At 35.0% G+C, this 17094-nt stretch overlaps 1 protein-coding gene across 1 annotated transcript; it reads left to right on the forward strand.

Moving 5' to 3' along the window:
• Positions 1–1411: 1411 nt before the first annotated feature.
• Positions 1412–4999, forward strand: LOC136036004 (mucin-2-like). The gene has a single exon (XM_065717921.1). It carries the CDS (start codon positions 1415–1417, stop codon positions 4775–4777), a length of 3363 nt encoding a protein of 1120 aa, XP_065573993.1. The 5' UTR covers positions 1412–1414; the 3' UTR covers positions 4778–4999.
• Positions 5000–17094: the final 12095 nt, after the last annotated feature.

A 17094-nucleotide genomic window follows, 5' to 3' on the forward strand; every position in this document is an offset into this window, starting at 1 on the left:
TAAGTTACGTATATTTTTTACTAATAGAAACGTTCGTTAAAAATTAAAAGTTCTAGTTGCCTTTTGAAGTAACCGAAAAATTGGAGGGCGACTAGGCCTCCTTCCCCACCCCTTATTTCTCAAAATCGTCTGATCAAATCTAAAAGAAAGCCATTTAGCCAAAATAAGAATTAATATACTAATTTCATTTTAATAATATATGTACGAAGAGCCAAAATCCGACATGCATTAATTCTAAAAACTTTCAGAAATTGAATAAAAAACAAGTTTTTTGAAATGAAAGTAAGGAGCGACATTAAAACTTAAAACGAACAGCTTTCCTCCTCAACACGCCGCTCCTTGCGCTAAAGTTTGATTCTTCCTCCCAACTCTACTTTTGAAAACAACAAAAAACTTTAGAGTAAAGAGTGGGGTGTCGAGGAGGACAAGCCCCTTTCATATACGAAGTAATTTCTATTCTTTTAAGTTTTAATGTTGCTCCTTACTTCCATTTCAAAAAACTTGTTATTTTTATTTAATTATGAGAAAGGGCCAGATTAGGAACTTCCAATTTACATCAACAAAATTGTGTCGAGGAATCACCATAGCAACGCGAAACCAGGCTTGCGGCTCAGAGTGAAATTACCCAAAGAAGCCGTGTTAATGTTTCACAGGAGCAACGAGTGTCCATCCGATGATTATAGATGAATCGAGATGTTTCAATTGGACCTATGTCTGAAATTTGTCCCTTTTGCAAAGCCTTGAAATTTAATGGCGAAACAAGGGGAATGTGTTGCGCCTCAAGACAAGTTAAACTTCCTCAACTGGCTGCACCACCAGAGCCATTGAAGACTTTACTCACTGAATATACGTCTGAATAGAAGCGTTTTTTTTCAAACGTCAGGAAATATAAACATGTTTCCAAATGACGTTGTTTGGTGCCCAAATCAAATATCAAGGTCATTTACTGCCTGCTTTCAAAGAGAATGGGTGAATTAATCATAGAGCTTGTTCACTTCTACCATTCTCAGGTGATCATTACAAATTTTTACAACTGTACTTCATCAGTGATAGCAATGCTGAATTGAATGCACGTTGCAGAATTTCTCCCGATGTTGAAAGAACTGTCGTTTCTCAGTTGCAGCATGTTAACGTTATTTCAATACCGTTTTGATATATTTTATTAGAAGAAATATTCAAGATAGATTTCATTTATGTTTTCAGTTCCAAATCGTTCAGGTTATTATGAAAACTGCAAAAAAATTATGTTGTCTTAATAAAAGTTTTAAAGCACCTAAAATTTATAATGAATCATTTTCTTTCTTTTGATTCAATAAACTCGTCAAATAATTTTATAGTTATCTTTATATTAAATTCTTATTATCTAATAAATTAATAACGTATGAAATTAATATTATTATTTAACCTGATTTCTATGAATGTGGTATTTGCTACTTTTTCTGATGAAAATGCAAACTTTTGTAACAAATATTTAAATGGTGAAGATATTTTAACCAGACCAATAAAATATATTGTAGAAGAACAAGGAAAAAAAACTCCGTATTGTTTTTGTTATGTTTATCTCAAAGGAAAAGTTATTGATGGAGTGGAAAAACAAGAGAAAAAAAATTATACAGATGCTGAAACTTGGTGTAAAAAGCTACCAAATGTAAAAGATCCAGGACTTCCGGCTGCAAATATCGAATCCCTTAATGGTCTCTATGAGTTCCGGAAACATTTAAAAAAAGAGAAATTATTAACAAAATATAATGCTAATAAGTTCTGGGTATCTGAACATAAGAATATTGAATCAAAAACTGAAGTAAAAAGGTGTTTAATCGCTTCCTGCAACAAAAGTTGTGTTCGAAAAACTGAAGATTGTAAACTAATCCGTTGCGTGGCATGTCAACTGCTCATAGGTTACAACCTTCCTGACAGTGAACAAAATTTATGCAATATGAAGGATTTAGAAAGTCTTAGCAGAAGAAAAACCCAGAAAACTCGTAGGAAGACAACAAAATTTACTACTAAACATACTACCCTACCGATTAGTACAACGACTACTACACCTACTACTGTATTTACTACCATACCCAAAGCCACACCAACTAAACCGACTACATTGACGACTATATCTTCTAGTACGCCTACTAACACGTCTATTACCACACCTACTACCGCATCTTCTGCTATTTCAAAGACTACGCCTACTACTAAATCTACTACACCGACTGCAACAACTGCTAGGACTTTAACTACCCCTTCTACTCCATCTACTACTACAACTAATGCTATATCTACTACTGCATCTACTATTAAACAGACTACAGAACTTACCAAACATATTACAACATCAACTATTACACAGACTACTAAACCCACTACTGCATCTAATACTGTCACTACAACCACACCTACTACAAGAGCTACTACCATGCTTACTACTACATTGAATACACCTACCACTACAACGACTATTGCCACACGTACCACCATATCTAATCCCATATATGTTACAACACCTACTACCATTCTTGCTACTACAATGTCTACACTTACTACCGAACCTAAGCCAGGTACAACACCAACTACGGTATTCAACATTGTATCTAGTACTAAACCAACTACTAAAACTACTAACCCACACATTACCACACCTACTACCATATTTACAATCACACCTACAACTAAACTGACTATTACACTTAACACACCGACTGCACCTTCTAGCATACCTATTAAACTGACTACCAAACTTACCACACATATTACCACATCAACTATTACACCGACTACTAAACCCGCTACTGCATCTAATACTGTAATTACGACCGCACCTACTACAAGAGCTACTACACCAACTACACCGACAACTACTTCTACAAATGCACCGACTAATACAACTGCTACTACCACTACTACCACAGCAACCACTACAATCACTACCACCAAACTTGCCACCACGTCTATTAAAACGGCTATGACTGTCCTTACTACTACATCGACTACACCTACTACCATAGCTACACCAACTACCACACTTAATGTTGTATCCAACACTGCTTCTACAGCTTCTACCCCGATTAGACCGGCTAATAAGCCTTCCACTACAACAACAACCACCACCTCTAATACCATATATAATACCACACATCTCACCACACATACTACCATGCTTACTACAACATTGAATCCACCTACCACTACAACGACTATTGCCAAACCTACCACCATATCTACTCCCATATATGTTACAACACCTACTACTATGCTTGCCACTACAATGTTTACATCTGCTACCGAACCTAAGCCAGGTACAACACCAACTACGGTATTCAACATTGTATTTACTACTAAACCGACTGCCAAAATTACTAACCCACACATTACCACACCTGCTACCATATTTACAACCATACCTACAACTAAACTGACTACTACACTTAACACACCGATTGCACCTTCTAGCATACCTTTTAAACTGACTACCAAACTTACCAGACATATTACCACATCAACTATTACACCGACTATTAAACCCGTTACTGCATCTAATACTGTAACTACGATCACACCTACTACAAGAGCTGCTACACCAACTACACCGGCAAATACTTCTACAATTGCACCGACTACTACAACTGCTGCTACCACGGTCACTACTACCACAGCAACCACCACACTCACTACCACCAAACCTGCCACCACGTCTATTAAAACGGCTATGACTGTCCTTACTACCACATCGACTACACCTACTACCTTAGCTACACCAACTACCACACTTAATGTTGTATCCAACACTGCTTCTACAGCTTCTACCCCGACTAGACCGGCTACTAAACCTTCCACTACAACAACAACCACCACCTCTGCTACCATATCTACTACCACACATCTTACCATACATACTACCATGCTTACTACTACATTGAATACACCTACCACTACTACGACTATTGCCTCACCTACCACCATATCTACTCCCATATATGTTACAACACCTACTACCATGCTTGCTACTACAAAGTCTACATCTATTACCGAACCTAAACCAGGTACTACACCAACTACGGTATTCAACACTGCATCTACTACTAAACCGACTGCCAAAACTACTAACCCACATATTATTACACCTACTACCATATTTACAACCACACCTACAACTAAACTGACCACTACACTAGAGACACCGACTGCACCTTCTAGCATACCTACTACCTCATCTACTACTGTATCAAATACAATACCTACTGCCACAACTGCTAGACCGACAGCACTGACTGCTGCACAGACTACTATACCCACTGGTACATCTACTACTAAAACTACTACTACACCTTCCAAAGACAAGAAAGTTAATCCCACAGAAAACGAAACAATCTTGAACAAGTGTATTAGCTCAGCAGAACTAGACACTTTTCAAAATTATCTTGATAAAGATATTTTAGGCACACATGATCCTGAATTTTTATCAAAAATAAGCAGAACTCGACATGACATACAGAGTGCTTTGGAATTCCTTCAAGAATTGGGTGGGTGCTTTCAAATATTTGATAACAAACACTACTTGGACAGCTTCCAGTTTAAACTCGGAAAAGCATTTAAATCAATTAATGACTACAGGAAATATCGATCAATGTTCAAAGAAACACGAAAATATTATGGTTGTCATATAATTTTATTTTATATTTCATTTATTATATGCGTTAATTTTCTTATTTTCTATTTCATGTTAGATTGGAGCTTCAAAAGCAAAAATAATAATATAATGTTGCCTAAACTTCCTATTTGAATGTGTTTGGCAGCACCACAATATTCCAAATTATCTACTGTTCAATTTTGGATTATACACAGCGTGTTCGAAATTTCGAACACTTTAGTAAGAAGTTAGAATCAGAGACACCTACAAACTTTCTTCTCCTTCTTAGACAATGTTTAGAGATGTTTTCCTAGAGATTGATCTTAGTCAGCTCGAAATATAGAAAAATGGAAGCACAAAACATGTGATTAAAATCTATATTTTGTGGATTTTTTGGTATTATTTTCTCTCAATGCACATCCCGTTTTGAGTATTGATTTAGTCTTCGAGCTGTGAGGACCTAAACTCGATTTAACTCTGAGCCTAATTGGATTGCGAGACTAGTGAAATTGTGTAAAGTAAGAGATTAAGAAATATTATTAATTTTGATGATTAAAAGATTGTACTCTGGAATTAAATTAAGTGACAATTTAAAGAACTTTTAATACGGGTTCAGTATTCACTTTGCAGGATATCCTCTCTGGCCATCATGAATAATGAAAGTTACAACTGAGGGTGACGGAGATTCCAAATACCTTGTTTTCGGCTACGGTCAGCATAGTGAATATATAGTCGCTGTGTCAAATATCATTTCCAAAAAGGCTAAATTTCAACAGGCCTCAAAAAATAAATCAAAAGGAGTATATAAAGCTTTCGCTAGAGCCGATGACCGATATATATCGTAGAAGTAAGACTTTTGCCACTATGAATCTTACTCTGGCTGACCCTGAACCTGCGACTTCAGGTCTACTTGGCCAAGTGGCTACGTTGCAGGCTGAGTTGGAAAAAACGAAGTTGAGTCTAAAAAATGATATAGCCCGTAAAGTAGCAGAAATGACTACTGGTGGTGGCTCTGTGGATACAATTGTCAGCAAAGTGTACGACTCTATTGCGGTTGAATATAATCCTAAATTTGAAAATCTTGAAAAGCTTGAAGATTATGACCAAGAAGTTCTGCTTAGTAGTCTCGTAATCCATGGAATGAAACAAAAGCCAGGTGTTAACCTGAATACCACTGTGATTGATTCGGTTAAGTAGAAGTTAGGTGTTAGTGATATAACGGATGGGCATATTACGAGCGTATTTCGATTCCGGCAGAATATGATCAGCGCTGATGGTTCTGGTAAAGTAACTCCCATAATGGTGAAGTTTCAGAGCAAAGATATTGTCCGAAGAGTCTTCAAAGAAACAGCAAAATTAGCCTGTACCGGTGTATACATCACTGAGGCGTTAACAAAGCGTCGAAGAGACATTTTGAATGTGGCGAGAGACAAATTTGGTGTGAAGTGTTTTTGGACAGACCATGATAATGTCCTTGTATAAAGGCCAAGCGACCCTTCTGTTCGAAGAATAAGGTCACTAGTTGATTGCATGTGATTTTGTTAATTTATTGTTTTTTCTTTTTATTTTTCAGATATTTTTTTATTTTGATTTTTATTGTTCGATAGTAACACCAATATTTACTATTTTTTGTTTTAATTGGTACTGATCTACTACGTTTACGGCTTAAACGACATAAACAAGACCTATTTGATATTGACAAATATTTATTATCTAATCTTATGGAAGGCAGTCTACTTTAAGTTTTCTCTCGGGTCGTTTTAGCATGCATATTAATGGACCTGTAGACATTAATAAAAGAATAAATGAGTACCTTGTGTGCACGTGGAACTGCCACATTACGTCATCTTATCATGATATTGTTCAGTTTATGTATGCAAATGATTCTATTTAGTTGCTTGCTTTATGTGAAACGTACTTGGGTAGGGATATTCTTTCTCGTTCTATAGTTTTCCAGGGTATTTTTTTAGAATCGAAAAACCGTTCAAAAATAGGCAGAGGAGGCCTGGCGTTTCTAGTAAGAGACTGTCTACAGTATAAGGTGTTTGATGATCTTAATGTTTGTCTAGAGGGTGAGTTTGAAAGCTTTTCTTTTGAAGTTAGATTTGAAGAAAATAATTTTTTCTTTTGTATTATTTATAGACCACCAAGTGCTATGTTTGATCGTTTTATATTTGGTTTTGATGATTTAATGCTGAATCTAAGAAATTCAGGTTTAGAATTTATGATAATGGGTGATTTTAATTATGATTTGAAAATACTAGCTGGTATGATCTTGATTTTTTAAATTTCATGTCATCTCACGATCTATACCCTGTGGTCACAGTTCCAACACGGATCACCGAGCATTCTACGACCTTTATTAACATACTTTCTTTTTTCGTCACGTCAAGTGGCAACGACATGTGCAGACGTTATAATTTCGCCTATCTCTGATCACCGGCCAGTCCTAGTTAGATTAGGACTTCACATAAAAAAAAACAAGTAGTGAAGTGTAATATACAAATCTGAGATCTGAAGCCAGCGAACGTTAAAATGTTTTTAGAAGAGCTAGGTGCTGTAAATTTGGAGATTACTATCATATACTGATACATGACGAACATAGACAAGGTAACCGATAGTACGTAACAGTGCTGTATCAATTAAAGCAATACCAAAACAAATTCCACTAATTGGTATCACAAGTCCACAATAAGACGTTCAAAATGGAACTATAAAGCAGCAAAGCCTTTCAAGACCCAAACCAAAAGCTGCGAAAAGCCATTGATATTGTGGACAAGACTCTGCAAATCTAACAGTGATCACTACACCAAAGACATGTGGTATGAAATCTGGAAGCCAAATCATGCCCAACTACCATTGTTCAATATGAGGCATGGTGTCCAGCATCCAGACAGGTATCGTTGGTTCTAAGAATGCAAGAGAAACATTTGCTATAACTAAAGCTCCAGAACAATATGCAATATAAGGATCATTCAATAATTTCCGGATTGATGTTCCCTTTTGATGTGGACGAGGCTTAAAATCGTCTCCTTGTACTCTATGGAATCCTGTTGGTCTCATTACTAGCTTAATCATACATCCATCAACCAAACAAACTAAAGAGAGTATATTGAACGGAAATTCTTTTCCACAGAATTAGTAAAGAAATGAACAAAAGAGTTTAAGGGAGGATAACCCATCGTTGGTAAAGAGTTTAAGGGAGGTAAAGTTCTTAGGTAGGATAACCTATCTTTGGCTTTTGAAAAGTTCAACACCACGCTGCACGGTATTTATAACTTGACATGCCCACTGAAAAGCATGAAAATGAGAAAAAAACTTTGGGTTGATGATGAGCTTTTGCGAATGATTGATATAAGAAATGCTTTGTATACAGCACACATCAATGAACCAAATGAGTTTAGTTCTGCAAAGTTTAAGGATCAACGTAATCTAGTTAACTCTACTAGACGAAAGAAAATGAGAAACTTTATGGTGAAGAATTTAAGAAAAATGCATCAAATCCTAAAGCCACTTGGAAAATTATTAATGAAGTGATCAGAGGTAGTCCTCCTCCACAACAGTATAGCCTAAATGTTGGTGGCGAAATAGTTCGAGATCTTGACAAAGTATGTGATTTGTTTGCTTATCATTTCTCGAAGATTGGTGAAACTGTTCAGAGTGAAGCAGCAGTGAACAATGAGTTGCTGATAGAAGAACCGACTTTTGAAGACCCAAAAGGTCATGATTTTGAAATGAAATTAGAACCCTGTGATTCTGTAGAAATAGAGAAGATTGTTTCTTCAATAAAATCAAACAGTGCTGGGACAGATGGCTTCAACCTACGAACTTTAAAATCAGTGCTTCTGAATATTCTTCCAGTACTAGTATTTTTGATAAATCTGTCAATGACAGAGGGTCAATTTCCCTGTTCGCTGAAAATGGCCAAAGTCATCCCGCTTCCAAAGTCTGGGACTCTAAGCGACGTTTCAAATTAGAGACCTATATCAATACTACCCATCATTTCAAAGCTATATGAAAAAATAGTGTACCAAAGACTATATGAGCATCTAACAAATTGCAGATTTCTGTCAGAAACTCAATTTGGATTTAGAAAAAGACATTCAACTGTGCGTGCCGTTTTAGATATAATTGATAAGGTAAACTGTACACTGGAAAAAATTATTTCGCATGACAATTTTCATTGTTTTTAAGAAAGCTTTTGATACTGTTGATTTTGAAATTTTGTTTGATTGATTGTCGAAGTTAGGTATTAGGAATAAGTGTTTGAGTTGGTTTGAGTCGTATTTGCGAGGTAGAAGTGTAAAAGTCGTAATAGATAATGAAGTTTCACAAGCTTACCCATTGAATTGCGGAGTGCCACAAGGTTCTTTCCTAGGTCCTCTTTTATTTTTAATTTATGTAGATAGTATGAGATTTTTTGTCCCTGGTTACTTAACATCTTTTGCTGATGACACTGCTATAACTGTTATTGCCAAATCATTGCCGGACTTGATAGACCGAGCAGTACTTTAAAGGGACTACATATGTTTGTTACACTCAGTAAACTTGCTGTTAATGCTTCAATAACAAGTTACATGGTTTTTAGAAGGACTGGTGAGCCCCAAGATTTACCTTCAGATATTAAGTACAATGGTGTTTCTTTAAAACAAGTCCAAGAAACACGTTACCTCAGGTTTCTTCTTGACTTCAAACTGAGTTGGAAGGTGCACAGTGACCTAGTTTTCTGCAAAGTGTCAAGGAGAGTCGGAATGCTGTGGCATCTAGAAAATGTGCTTCCTTTGAAAGTTTTAATGTCACTGTACCATACTTTAATAGCGTCGTATTTAAATTATGGTTGTTTAATCTGGGCTAGTGACTTTCAGTTTAATTACAGGAGAGTTTAAGTGCAACAGAATAAGTCACTTAGAATTCAATAAGTCACTGTGTCTATATATAAGAAGTTCAATATTTTGGATGTTGGAAAAATCAGAGACATGCAGATTGGTATTTTAGTATATCAGTGTCTACATAATTTAGGGCAAAATCGTTGCCGGACTTGATAGACCGAGCAAACAGTACTTTAAAGGGACTACATACGTTTGTTACACTCAGTAAACTTGCTGTTAATGCTTCAAAAACAAGTTACATGGTTTTTAGAAGGACTGGTGAGCCCCAAGATTTACCTTCAGATATTAAGTACAATGGTGTTTCTTTAAAACAAGTCCAAGAAACGCGTTACCTCAGGTTTCTTCTTGACTTCAAACTGAGTTGGAAGGCGCACAGTGACCTAGTTTTCTGCAAACTGTCAAGGGGAGTCCTAATACTGTGGCGTCTAGAAAATGTGCTTCCTTTGAAAGTTTTAATGTCACTGTACCATACTTTAATAGCGTCGTATTTAAATTATGGTTATTTAATCTGGGCTAGTGACTTTCAGTTTAATTACAGGAGAGTTTAAGTGCAACAGAATAAGTCAATTAAAATTCAATAAGTCACTGTGTCTATATATAAGAAGTTTGATATTTTGGATGTTGGAAAAATCAGAGACATGCAGATTGGTATTTTAGTATATCAGTGTCTACATAATTTAGGGCCTAATATTTTTAATGATTTTTTCTTAGCTTGGGTCCTTCCTATCATGATTATGACACACAAAATTCAAATAATCTTGTTCATGAGTTTCGGAATAATTCCTGGTCGGCTCATGTCATCAGATACATGGGACCGTGCGTCTGGAATCCATTCACACAGCAAGTTGAGGAATCAGAGAGTCTGCCTCAGCTGAAACGTCGCCTTAAGGCCCATCTTCTGAACAATTAGTAATGTTGAGTATTTTAGATTGAGAGAAGGGTATCTCCCCTCCTTTGTTAAATTGACCATTAGTTTTTGTTTTGTTTTCTTTTTTGTGTTTTTTTCTTTTTTTGTAGTTTATTTATCTTATTTATTTTTTTTTTTTGATGTAAGTGAAATATTTTAAAGAAATGGATCGTATTTGATGTCAGCTTTGTTTACAGGCCATTGCTGCTTATTTTTAGCTGATGAATGAAAGTTTATTGTATTGTATTTTGAATAAAATTACCTACCTACCTGCCTACTCAATGTTTCACCCACCCTCAAGCAAGCACTATGGCACATATGACCTTTTTCAGGCTTTTTTTTAAAATGTGGTTTACGCAAGAATCGATCATTTAAACTTAGTGTTTAAATTTATTAAACTTAATTTGTGGAACAATATACCACTTCCAATGATATCTTTCTTGTCAAGAGCATCATATCTAAGGGTTTTTCAAGATTTTGCCCTAAAAATAAATTAATAAACCACAAAATGATCATTGTTTATGTTTGCACAGCGGAAAGTTACCATTTCGTAACTAGATTGCGATGAAGGGCTGACGAAAAAAAACCTCTACCATATATCACACAAGTAACAAGTGACTCTTTTCGAGGACATCCTGAATGACATGACACTTAAGACTGAAAGCAAAAGTAACATCCCCGTACTTATCAAATTTCAAGCTTAAACTAGGGCATCGTAGCATCGATGAGTTTCAGCATTTCTTACCAACTGAGCGTTTTGCTTATGAAGAATAATATCTCGAAGTAAAAACAGATCATCGACCATAACGATTGCCACTTCGTGTACATTGACACGCTTCCTTTTGTTAAATTCTCTCTGACCCGGAAGCCTAAGCCCCCCTAAAGCAACACTTATGCAAGGTGTTAATTTTTAAATGTGTAAAACTTGTGGATATACAGCATTCTTCGTAGTCCCATTGTCTGTACATATAAATAGATCGTCCGTTTTACCGACTCTAGAACATGCAACATAAAATTGTCCATGGAAAACACAATCCGTAATAAAATCTATCCGTCATTTTTCTAATGATTGCAATTGAGCTTTGTTGATGGTGATTGCTAATTTTAATCGAATTGGGAATTGCAATCTTTTAAATTAAAAAGGCAGATCCGTTGGAATCAAGGGAATGCGAAAAATAAGAACAGGTTCACCCTCGGAAGGCCCTGTCAAGATTGTCGCCTCTATTACGCTGTTTTTTGTTTTTTACGTTCACTGTTTTTCTGGCAGGTCACGTGCCGTTGCAAAGCTTTGGTGGGTTAATATTTTGCAACAGTATTATTGGTACGCCTAGAGGTCCCCTTGAGATCCAGGGAATTTAAAAATTCTGATGGATAGTTAAACACTTCATTTGATTCCAGAACTGTGTCAACTGACGTGGAAATGACTGCTTGGTCTCGAATCTTGATCAGAATAATATTGTCGATTTCGTCGGTGTCTTTGTTCTTGGCTGCCAAAATTGCTTGTTCACTCAGCTATTTATGGTGTTTATAACTGGTTAGAATATTCAGAAATACCTTTTCAACCAGATCATTTTTTGACGTCACTAAACTACAGAATTCAGGAGGCAATTGTATACGTCCTAAAATTGAGTCAACTGGGAGCTTTCCGTTTCCAATTGCCAGCAATTAAGCTGAAAATATTTCAGCAGAGTGACCGCTTTGCAATCGGACACGCATACTTATAATTAATTTTAATTTCTTTAAGTGTACCCATAAATTAGAATTTTTAAGTCAAGCATTCATTTCGTCTGCAGGTGTGGATATAGGAATAACAGGTAATGTTCGCTTGAAATCTCCCACCAGCAATATTAGTACGCTGCCAAAGGGCTTGGAATTTCCTCGCAAATCTTGCAATGATCGGTCAAGAGCCTCGAGCGATCCAAAACATGTCGACTGACTTGTAAATGACTGCCTGGTCTGGAATCTTCGTCATAATAATATTTTTGATTTCATTGACGTTTTTGTTCTAGGCTCCCAGAATCGCTCATTTACTTAGACATTTATGATTTTTATAATTGCATAAAATATTCGGACATACTTTTTTAACCAAATCCTTTTTGACGGCACTAAATTTCAGAATTCAGGAGGCAGTTGTATACGTCCTGAAATTGAGTCAACAGGCAACTTTCTGTTTCCAATTGCCAGCAATTGAGCTGAGAATATATCAACAGAGTCATGGTTTTGCAATTGGACACGTATATTTATAGTTAATTTTAATGTCTAGCCTCGAGCAATTTTTTGTTTGCCATTGTTCACTCGTCCCAAACAATAAGTTTGCATTGCTTCAATACTTTACCCATCCCAGATGCTTTGGAAATTTTTCAGGTGGGAGTTTCTGTAGAGTGCATATTAAGAGGCAATTTCAAAGCGGAATGAGTAGTTCTTGCAAAAACCAGCAACGTTGCGGCTATTCCGGACGAAGCAAGGGCCAACGCTATGTCATATTGGATGGAATTGATGACGAAAATTGGAAATTCCTCATCTATTTTTGATTTTTTTCAGTTTTTTCCTTTTTTAGTTTCTATCAAGTTTTTTTTAGTTGTTTTTCAGTTGTTTTCTTTTTTAGTTTCTTTTTTTTCTTTTTCTTTTATGAGTTCTCTATTTTCTTTAGTTTTTCTTTATTATTTTTTAGTTTTTTTAGTTTTTCACCTAATTTAGGTTTTTAGTTTTTTCTATTTATTTTTTTTACTTTTAATTTATTTCTTTTTCTTTTTTTTTAGTTTTCGTCTTTTTGTACTTTATTTTGGTGGTTTTTTCTTTAGTTTTTTCTTTTTTAGTTTTTCTTTTTTATTTATTTAATTTTTGGGTTTTCTTTTTTTAGTTTTTTTCTCTTTTAGTTTTTTCTTTTTTCGATTCTTGTCCTTTATTTTCGTTTTTCTTTTTCTTTAGTTTTTGTCCTTATGTCTTTTTTTAGTTTTCCTTATTTTTAGTTTTTTCTTTTTTTGTTTTTTTCTTTTTTCGGTATCTTCTTTTCTTTAATTTTTTCTTTTTTAGTGTTTTTTAGTTAGTTTTAGTTGTTTTTCCCTTTTTTAGTTTTCCTTTAGTTTTTTTTCTTTTTTCAATGCTTTTCATAGAAGATAGTTTTTAATTCTTTTAAGTTTTTTTAGTTGTTTTCTTATATATTGACGTCATACTTAGTGACATATAAGTATAGTCATAATACTCAAAGACAGATATATGGCTATACTAATTTCGTCACGGCGGCTTCGCCGCCGGGTCCCGGAATGGCACGCGGCTGGCTTCTAGATATGGATTCTCATTGTCCCTTGTGTTCTAACTGCAGAGAGTATACATAACTGAGTCCTGGCGGCTTCGCTGCCGGGCCCCAGCACGGCACGTGGCAGGCTTCTATATGTGGATGCTCATTGTCCCTTGTGTTCTATTGCAGTGCCTTCAAAGATATTTGATTATGTAAGCAAGTCCAATTTCTAACAATGATTTCTACTAAGCTTCAAAGTTTTGGTTTTCTTTTTTAAGATTTTTGAATTTCTGTAATCCCTTGTTTCTTAATTTCAATTTTTTTCTTTTTCATTGTTTTTCTTTTTTTTTAGTTTTTTTTCTTTTTTATCTTTTTACTTTCTTGAGTGTTTACATTTTTAGTTTTTTTATAGTTTTTGTTTTTTATTTGTTTTGTTTTTCTTATTTATTTTTTAGTCTTTTCCAGAAAATGTCCCAGCAACACCTGTGCAAGGTACTAATTTTTAAATACGTAAAACTTGCAGATATACCAGGTTTTGCGTTGCTGTGGTGTTTCCTCCTGGTGTTTCCCCTTTGGTGACATTATAGGGAAATTATACACGCACTGCTTTTGTAATACTGCGAAATGTCTTTTTTTACTATTTCTATCAGCCACAAACCTGGTTTCTCGTTGCGAACACGACGTCATTAACAGATTTTTATCTTTTTTCAGCTTTTTAGTTTTTTTTATTTTGCGTTTTTTATAGTTTTTTTCTTATTTTTCACTTTAGTTTGTTTTTTACCTTTTTAGTTTTTTCTTTATTAGTTATTTTCTTCTTTATTTTTTTTCTTTTTTTATAGAAGATAGTTTAACAGACAGACAGACAGATAGTTAATTTTTATTTATATAGAAGATACAAGATAAGGGGCACCTTTATACTTTAATTTCAAAATAAATAATAATATTTCTTTGAACAGGGACTTAGGGGAATACTGAATAAATTCTTCATACTCAAATATAATTAAAAATGATCTAACAAAATATTTTACTAAACCGATTTATGATAGTACTGAACCAGCTACGAAAAGGCCTGTGAGACAGACTGCTAGAAAAGCAAGGTTGGCTCTGAGAAATTGCATTTAATCACTTTGTTCTCTTTAGTTTGAATGAGTTTATATTCGCACTTCATTCTTTTTGCCAGTCCTGTTTGAATTTTGTTAAAGCAATGATGCTAGGGCTCTTTTAAAGAATGTTCTTATATAACATTATTTAGTATTAATTCTTACAAATTAATGTAAGTTTAATTAATTAATTAATTAATTAATTAATTAACAAATTATTGTTAGTGATATAAATTGGAAACCGGTTTGTAATTGTAAGCAGCTTGGCCCATTTGTAAGTCCTACTTACAAACATGTTATAACAGGGGACTTGTCAATAATAAAGCAAGATGATCTTCAAATTATAATGAATAAAGGGGCTACTTTCCGTCTTTCTCATCATTTGAAACCATCCAGTGTTCTTGATGGCTTGGAAAATGATTTTGATTTATTTATTGATAAGTGGTGTAAGAAAGAGAATAAAAATAAAGAGAGTTTTCAAAGTTGGAAGAATTTAATTATTAGTAGAGTAAGAAATAAAATATATTCTAACTTAAAAAATAGTAACACTAAATCATTATTTTATAATGCGAAGATTAAACAAGCAATTGCTAATCTAAAGAATGAATTTGTAATTGTGCCAGTGGATAAAGCTAATAATAATTTGGCCATAATTTGTCAGAAGCTGTATTGTGATATCTTAAAAAGGGAGTTATGCACAACTAATGTTTACGAAAAGATAAATATAGAGGATGAGAATTTAATTGAAAAGACTGAAGAAATACTTTTTAAAAATTTTAATATTAAAATAAATGACAATGATAAAAAGTTCCCTTTCATATATTACTACTACTACTACTAATAACTCACTGCAGCACCAAGCCGCCTGAGGCCAACACAGCTACGCACGCTCCTCCTCCAACCTAATCTATTTAAAGCCTCCCTCTTTACACCCTCCCAGGAAGTTCCCATTTCCTTTAAATCCTTATTTATGACATCCTCCCAACCCAGACAAGGACGACCTGCTTTCCGTGTAGCCCCAGACGGTTGGCCAAAAAGGACAATCTTCGGTAATCTGTCATCCTTCATCCGTAGAACGTGGCCTAGCCATCTCAACCTTTCTTTCATTATAGCCCCAGAAAGCGGGATTGAACCACACTTTTCGTACAACCTACTGTTTGAAATACGGTCAGTCAGCCGGGTACCCAGAACAATCCGTAGGCAATTTCTCTGGAAAACATCTAGTAAATTTTCATCTGCTTTTCGGAGTGTCCATGCTTCAGAGCCATATTTGACCACTGTCATCACTGTAGCTTCCAATATTCTAATCTTGGTTTGTAGGCTTATCTTTCTATTCTTCCAAACTTTTTTTAACTGTGAAAAAACACCCTGAGCTTTAGCTATTCTACTTTTAACATCTTCACTGCTCCCACCATCTTTACTAATAATACTACCAAGGTAACTGAAGCTCCCAACCTGATCAATCTTTTCGTTACCTAAGGTCACCTGTTCATCTTCACTTATTCCTAACCTTAGTGACTTAGTCTTCTTAACATTAATTTTCAAGCCTATTTTAGCACCCTGAACTCGTAAAACCTCTAAAAATTCATTCATTTTGCTCACACTTTCATCTAATATGCTTAAATCATCAGCATAATCTAAGTCCAGGAGCGTTTTTCCTCCCCATTTGATTCCATGGTCTCCAATTGCCTTTCCTGTGCTCCTTAAGACGAAGTCCATCAAAATGATCCATATAAAGGGGGATAGAACACAACCCTGCTTAACTCCTGATTTAATACAAAACCAGTTGCTAACCTCATTTCCTACCTTAACCGCAGCAGTATTATTCTCGTACATAGCGCAAATCACTTTAATGTATTTTTCTGGTATACCATATAACGATAAGACCTTTGTTAACGCTGTTCTATCAACAGAATCGAAAGCTTGCTCATAATCGATAAAACTAAGGACCAAAGGTGTTTGACAACGAAGGGACTTCTCAATTATTAACCTAAGAGTGAAAACATGGTCGACACATCCTCTACCTTTTCTAAAACCGCATTGTTCTTCCCTTAAAACTTTGTCTACAGCATGTCTCAGTCTAAAAAGTATCATATTACTCAGTAATTTGCTACCTACAGAGACCAGACTAATGCCTCGATAATTCCGACATTCACTCTTGTCACCTTTCTTATACAGTGGTTTAATTAAGGTTTTCCTAAAATCATTGGGTACTTCCCCTTTTTCAAAAATCATGTTCATAATCTTCAGTAGCTTATTCCTAACCTCAGAGCCACCATATTTAAGGAACTCATTAATCATACTATCAGCACCTGGGGCCTTATTATTTTTTAATC

The sequence above is a fragment of the Artemia franciscana genome, chromosome 15 (assembly GCF_032884065.1).
Source record: "Artemia franciscana chromosome 15, ASM3288406v1, whole genome shotgun sequence".
NCBI lineage: Eukaryota > Metazoa > Arthropoda > Branchiopoda > Anostraca > Artemiidae > Artemia > Artemia franciscana.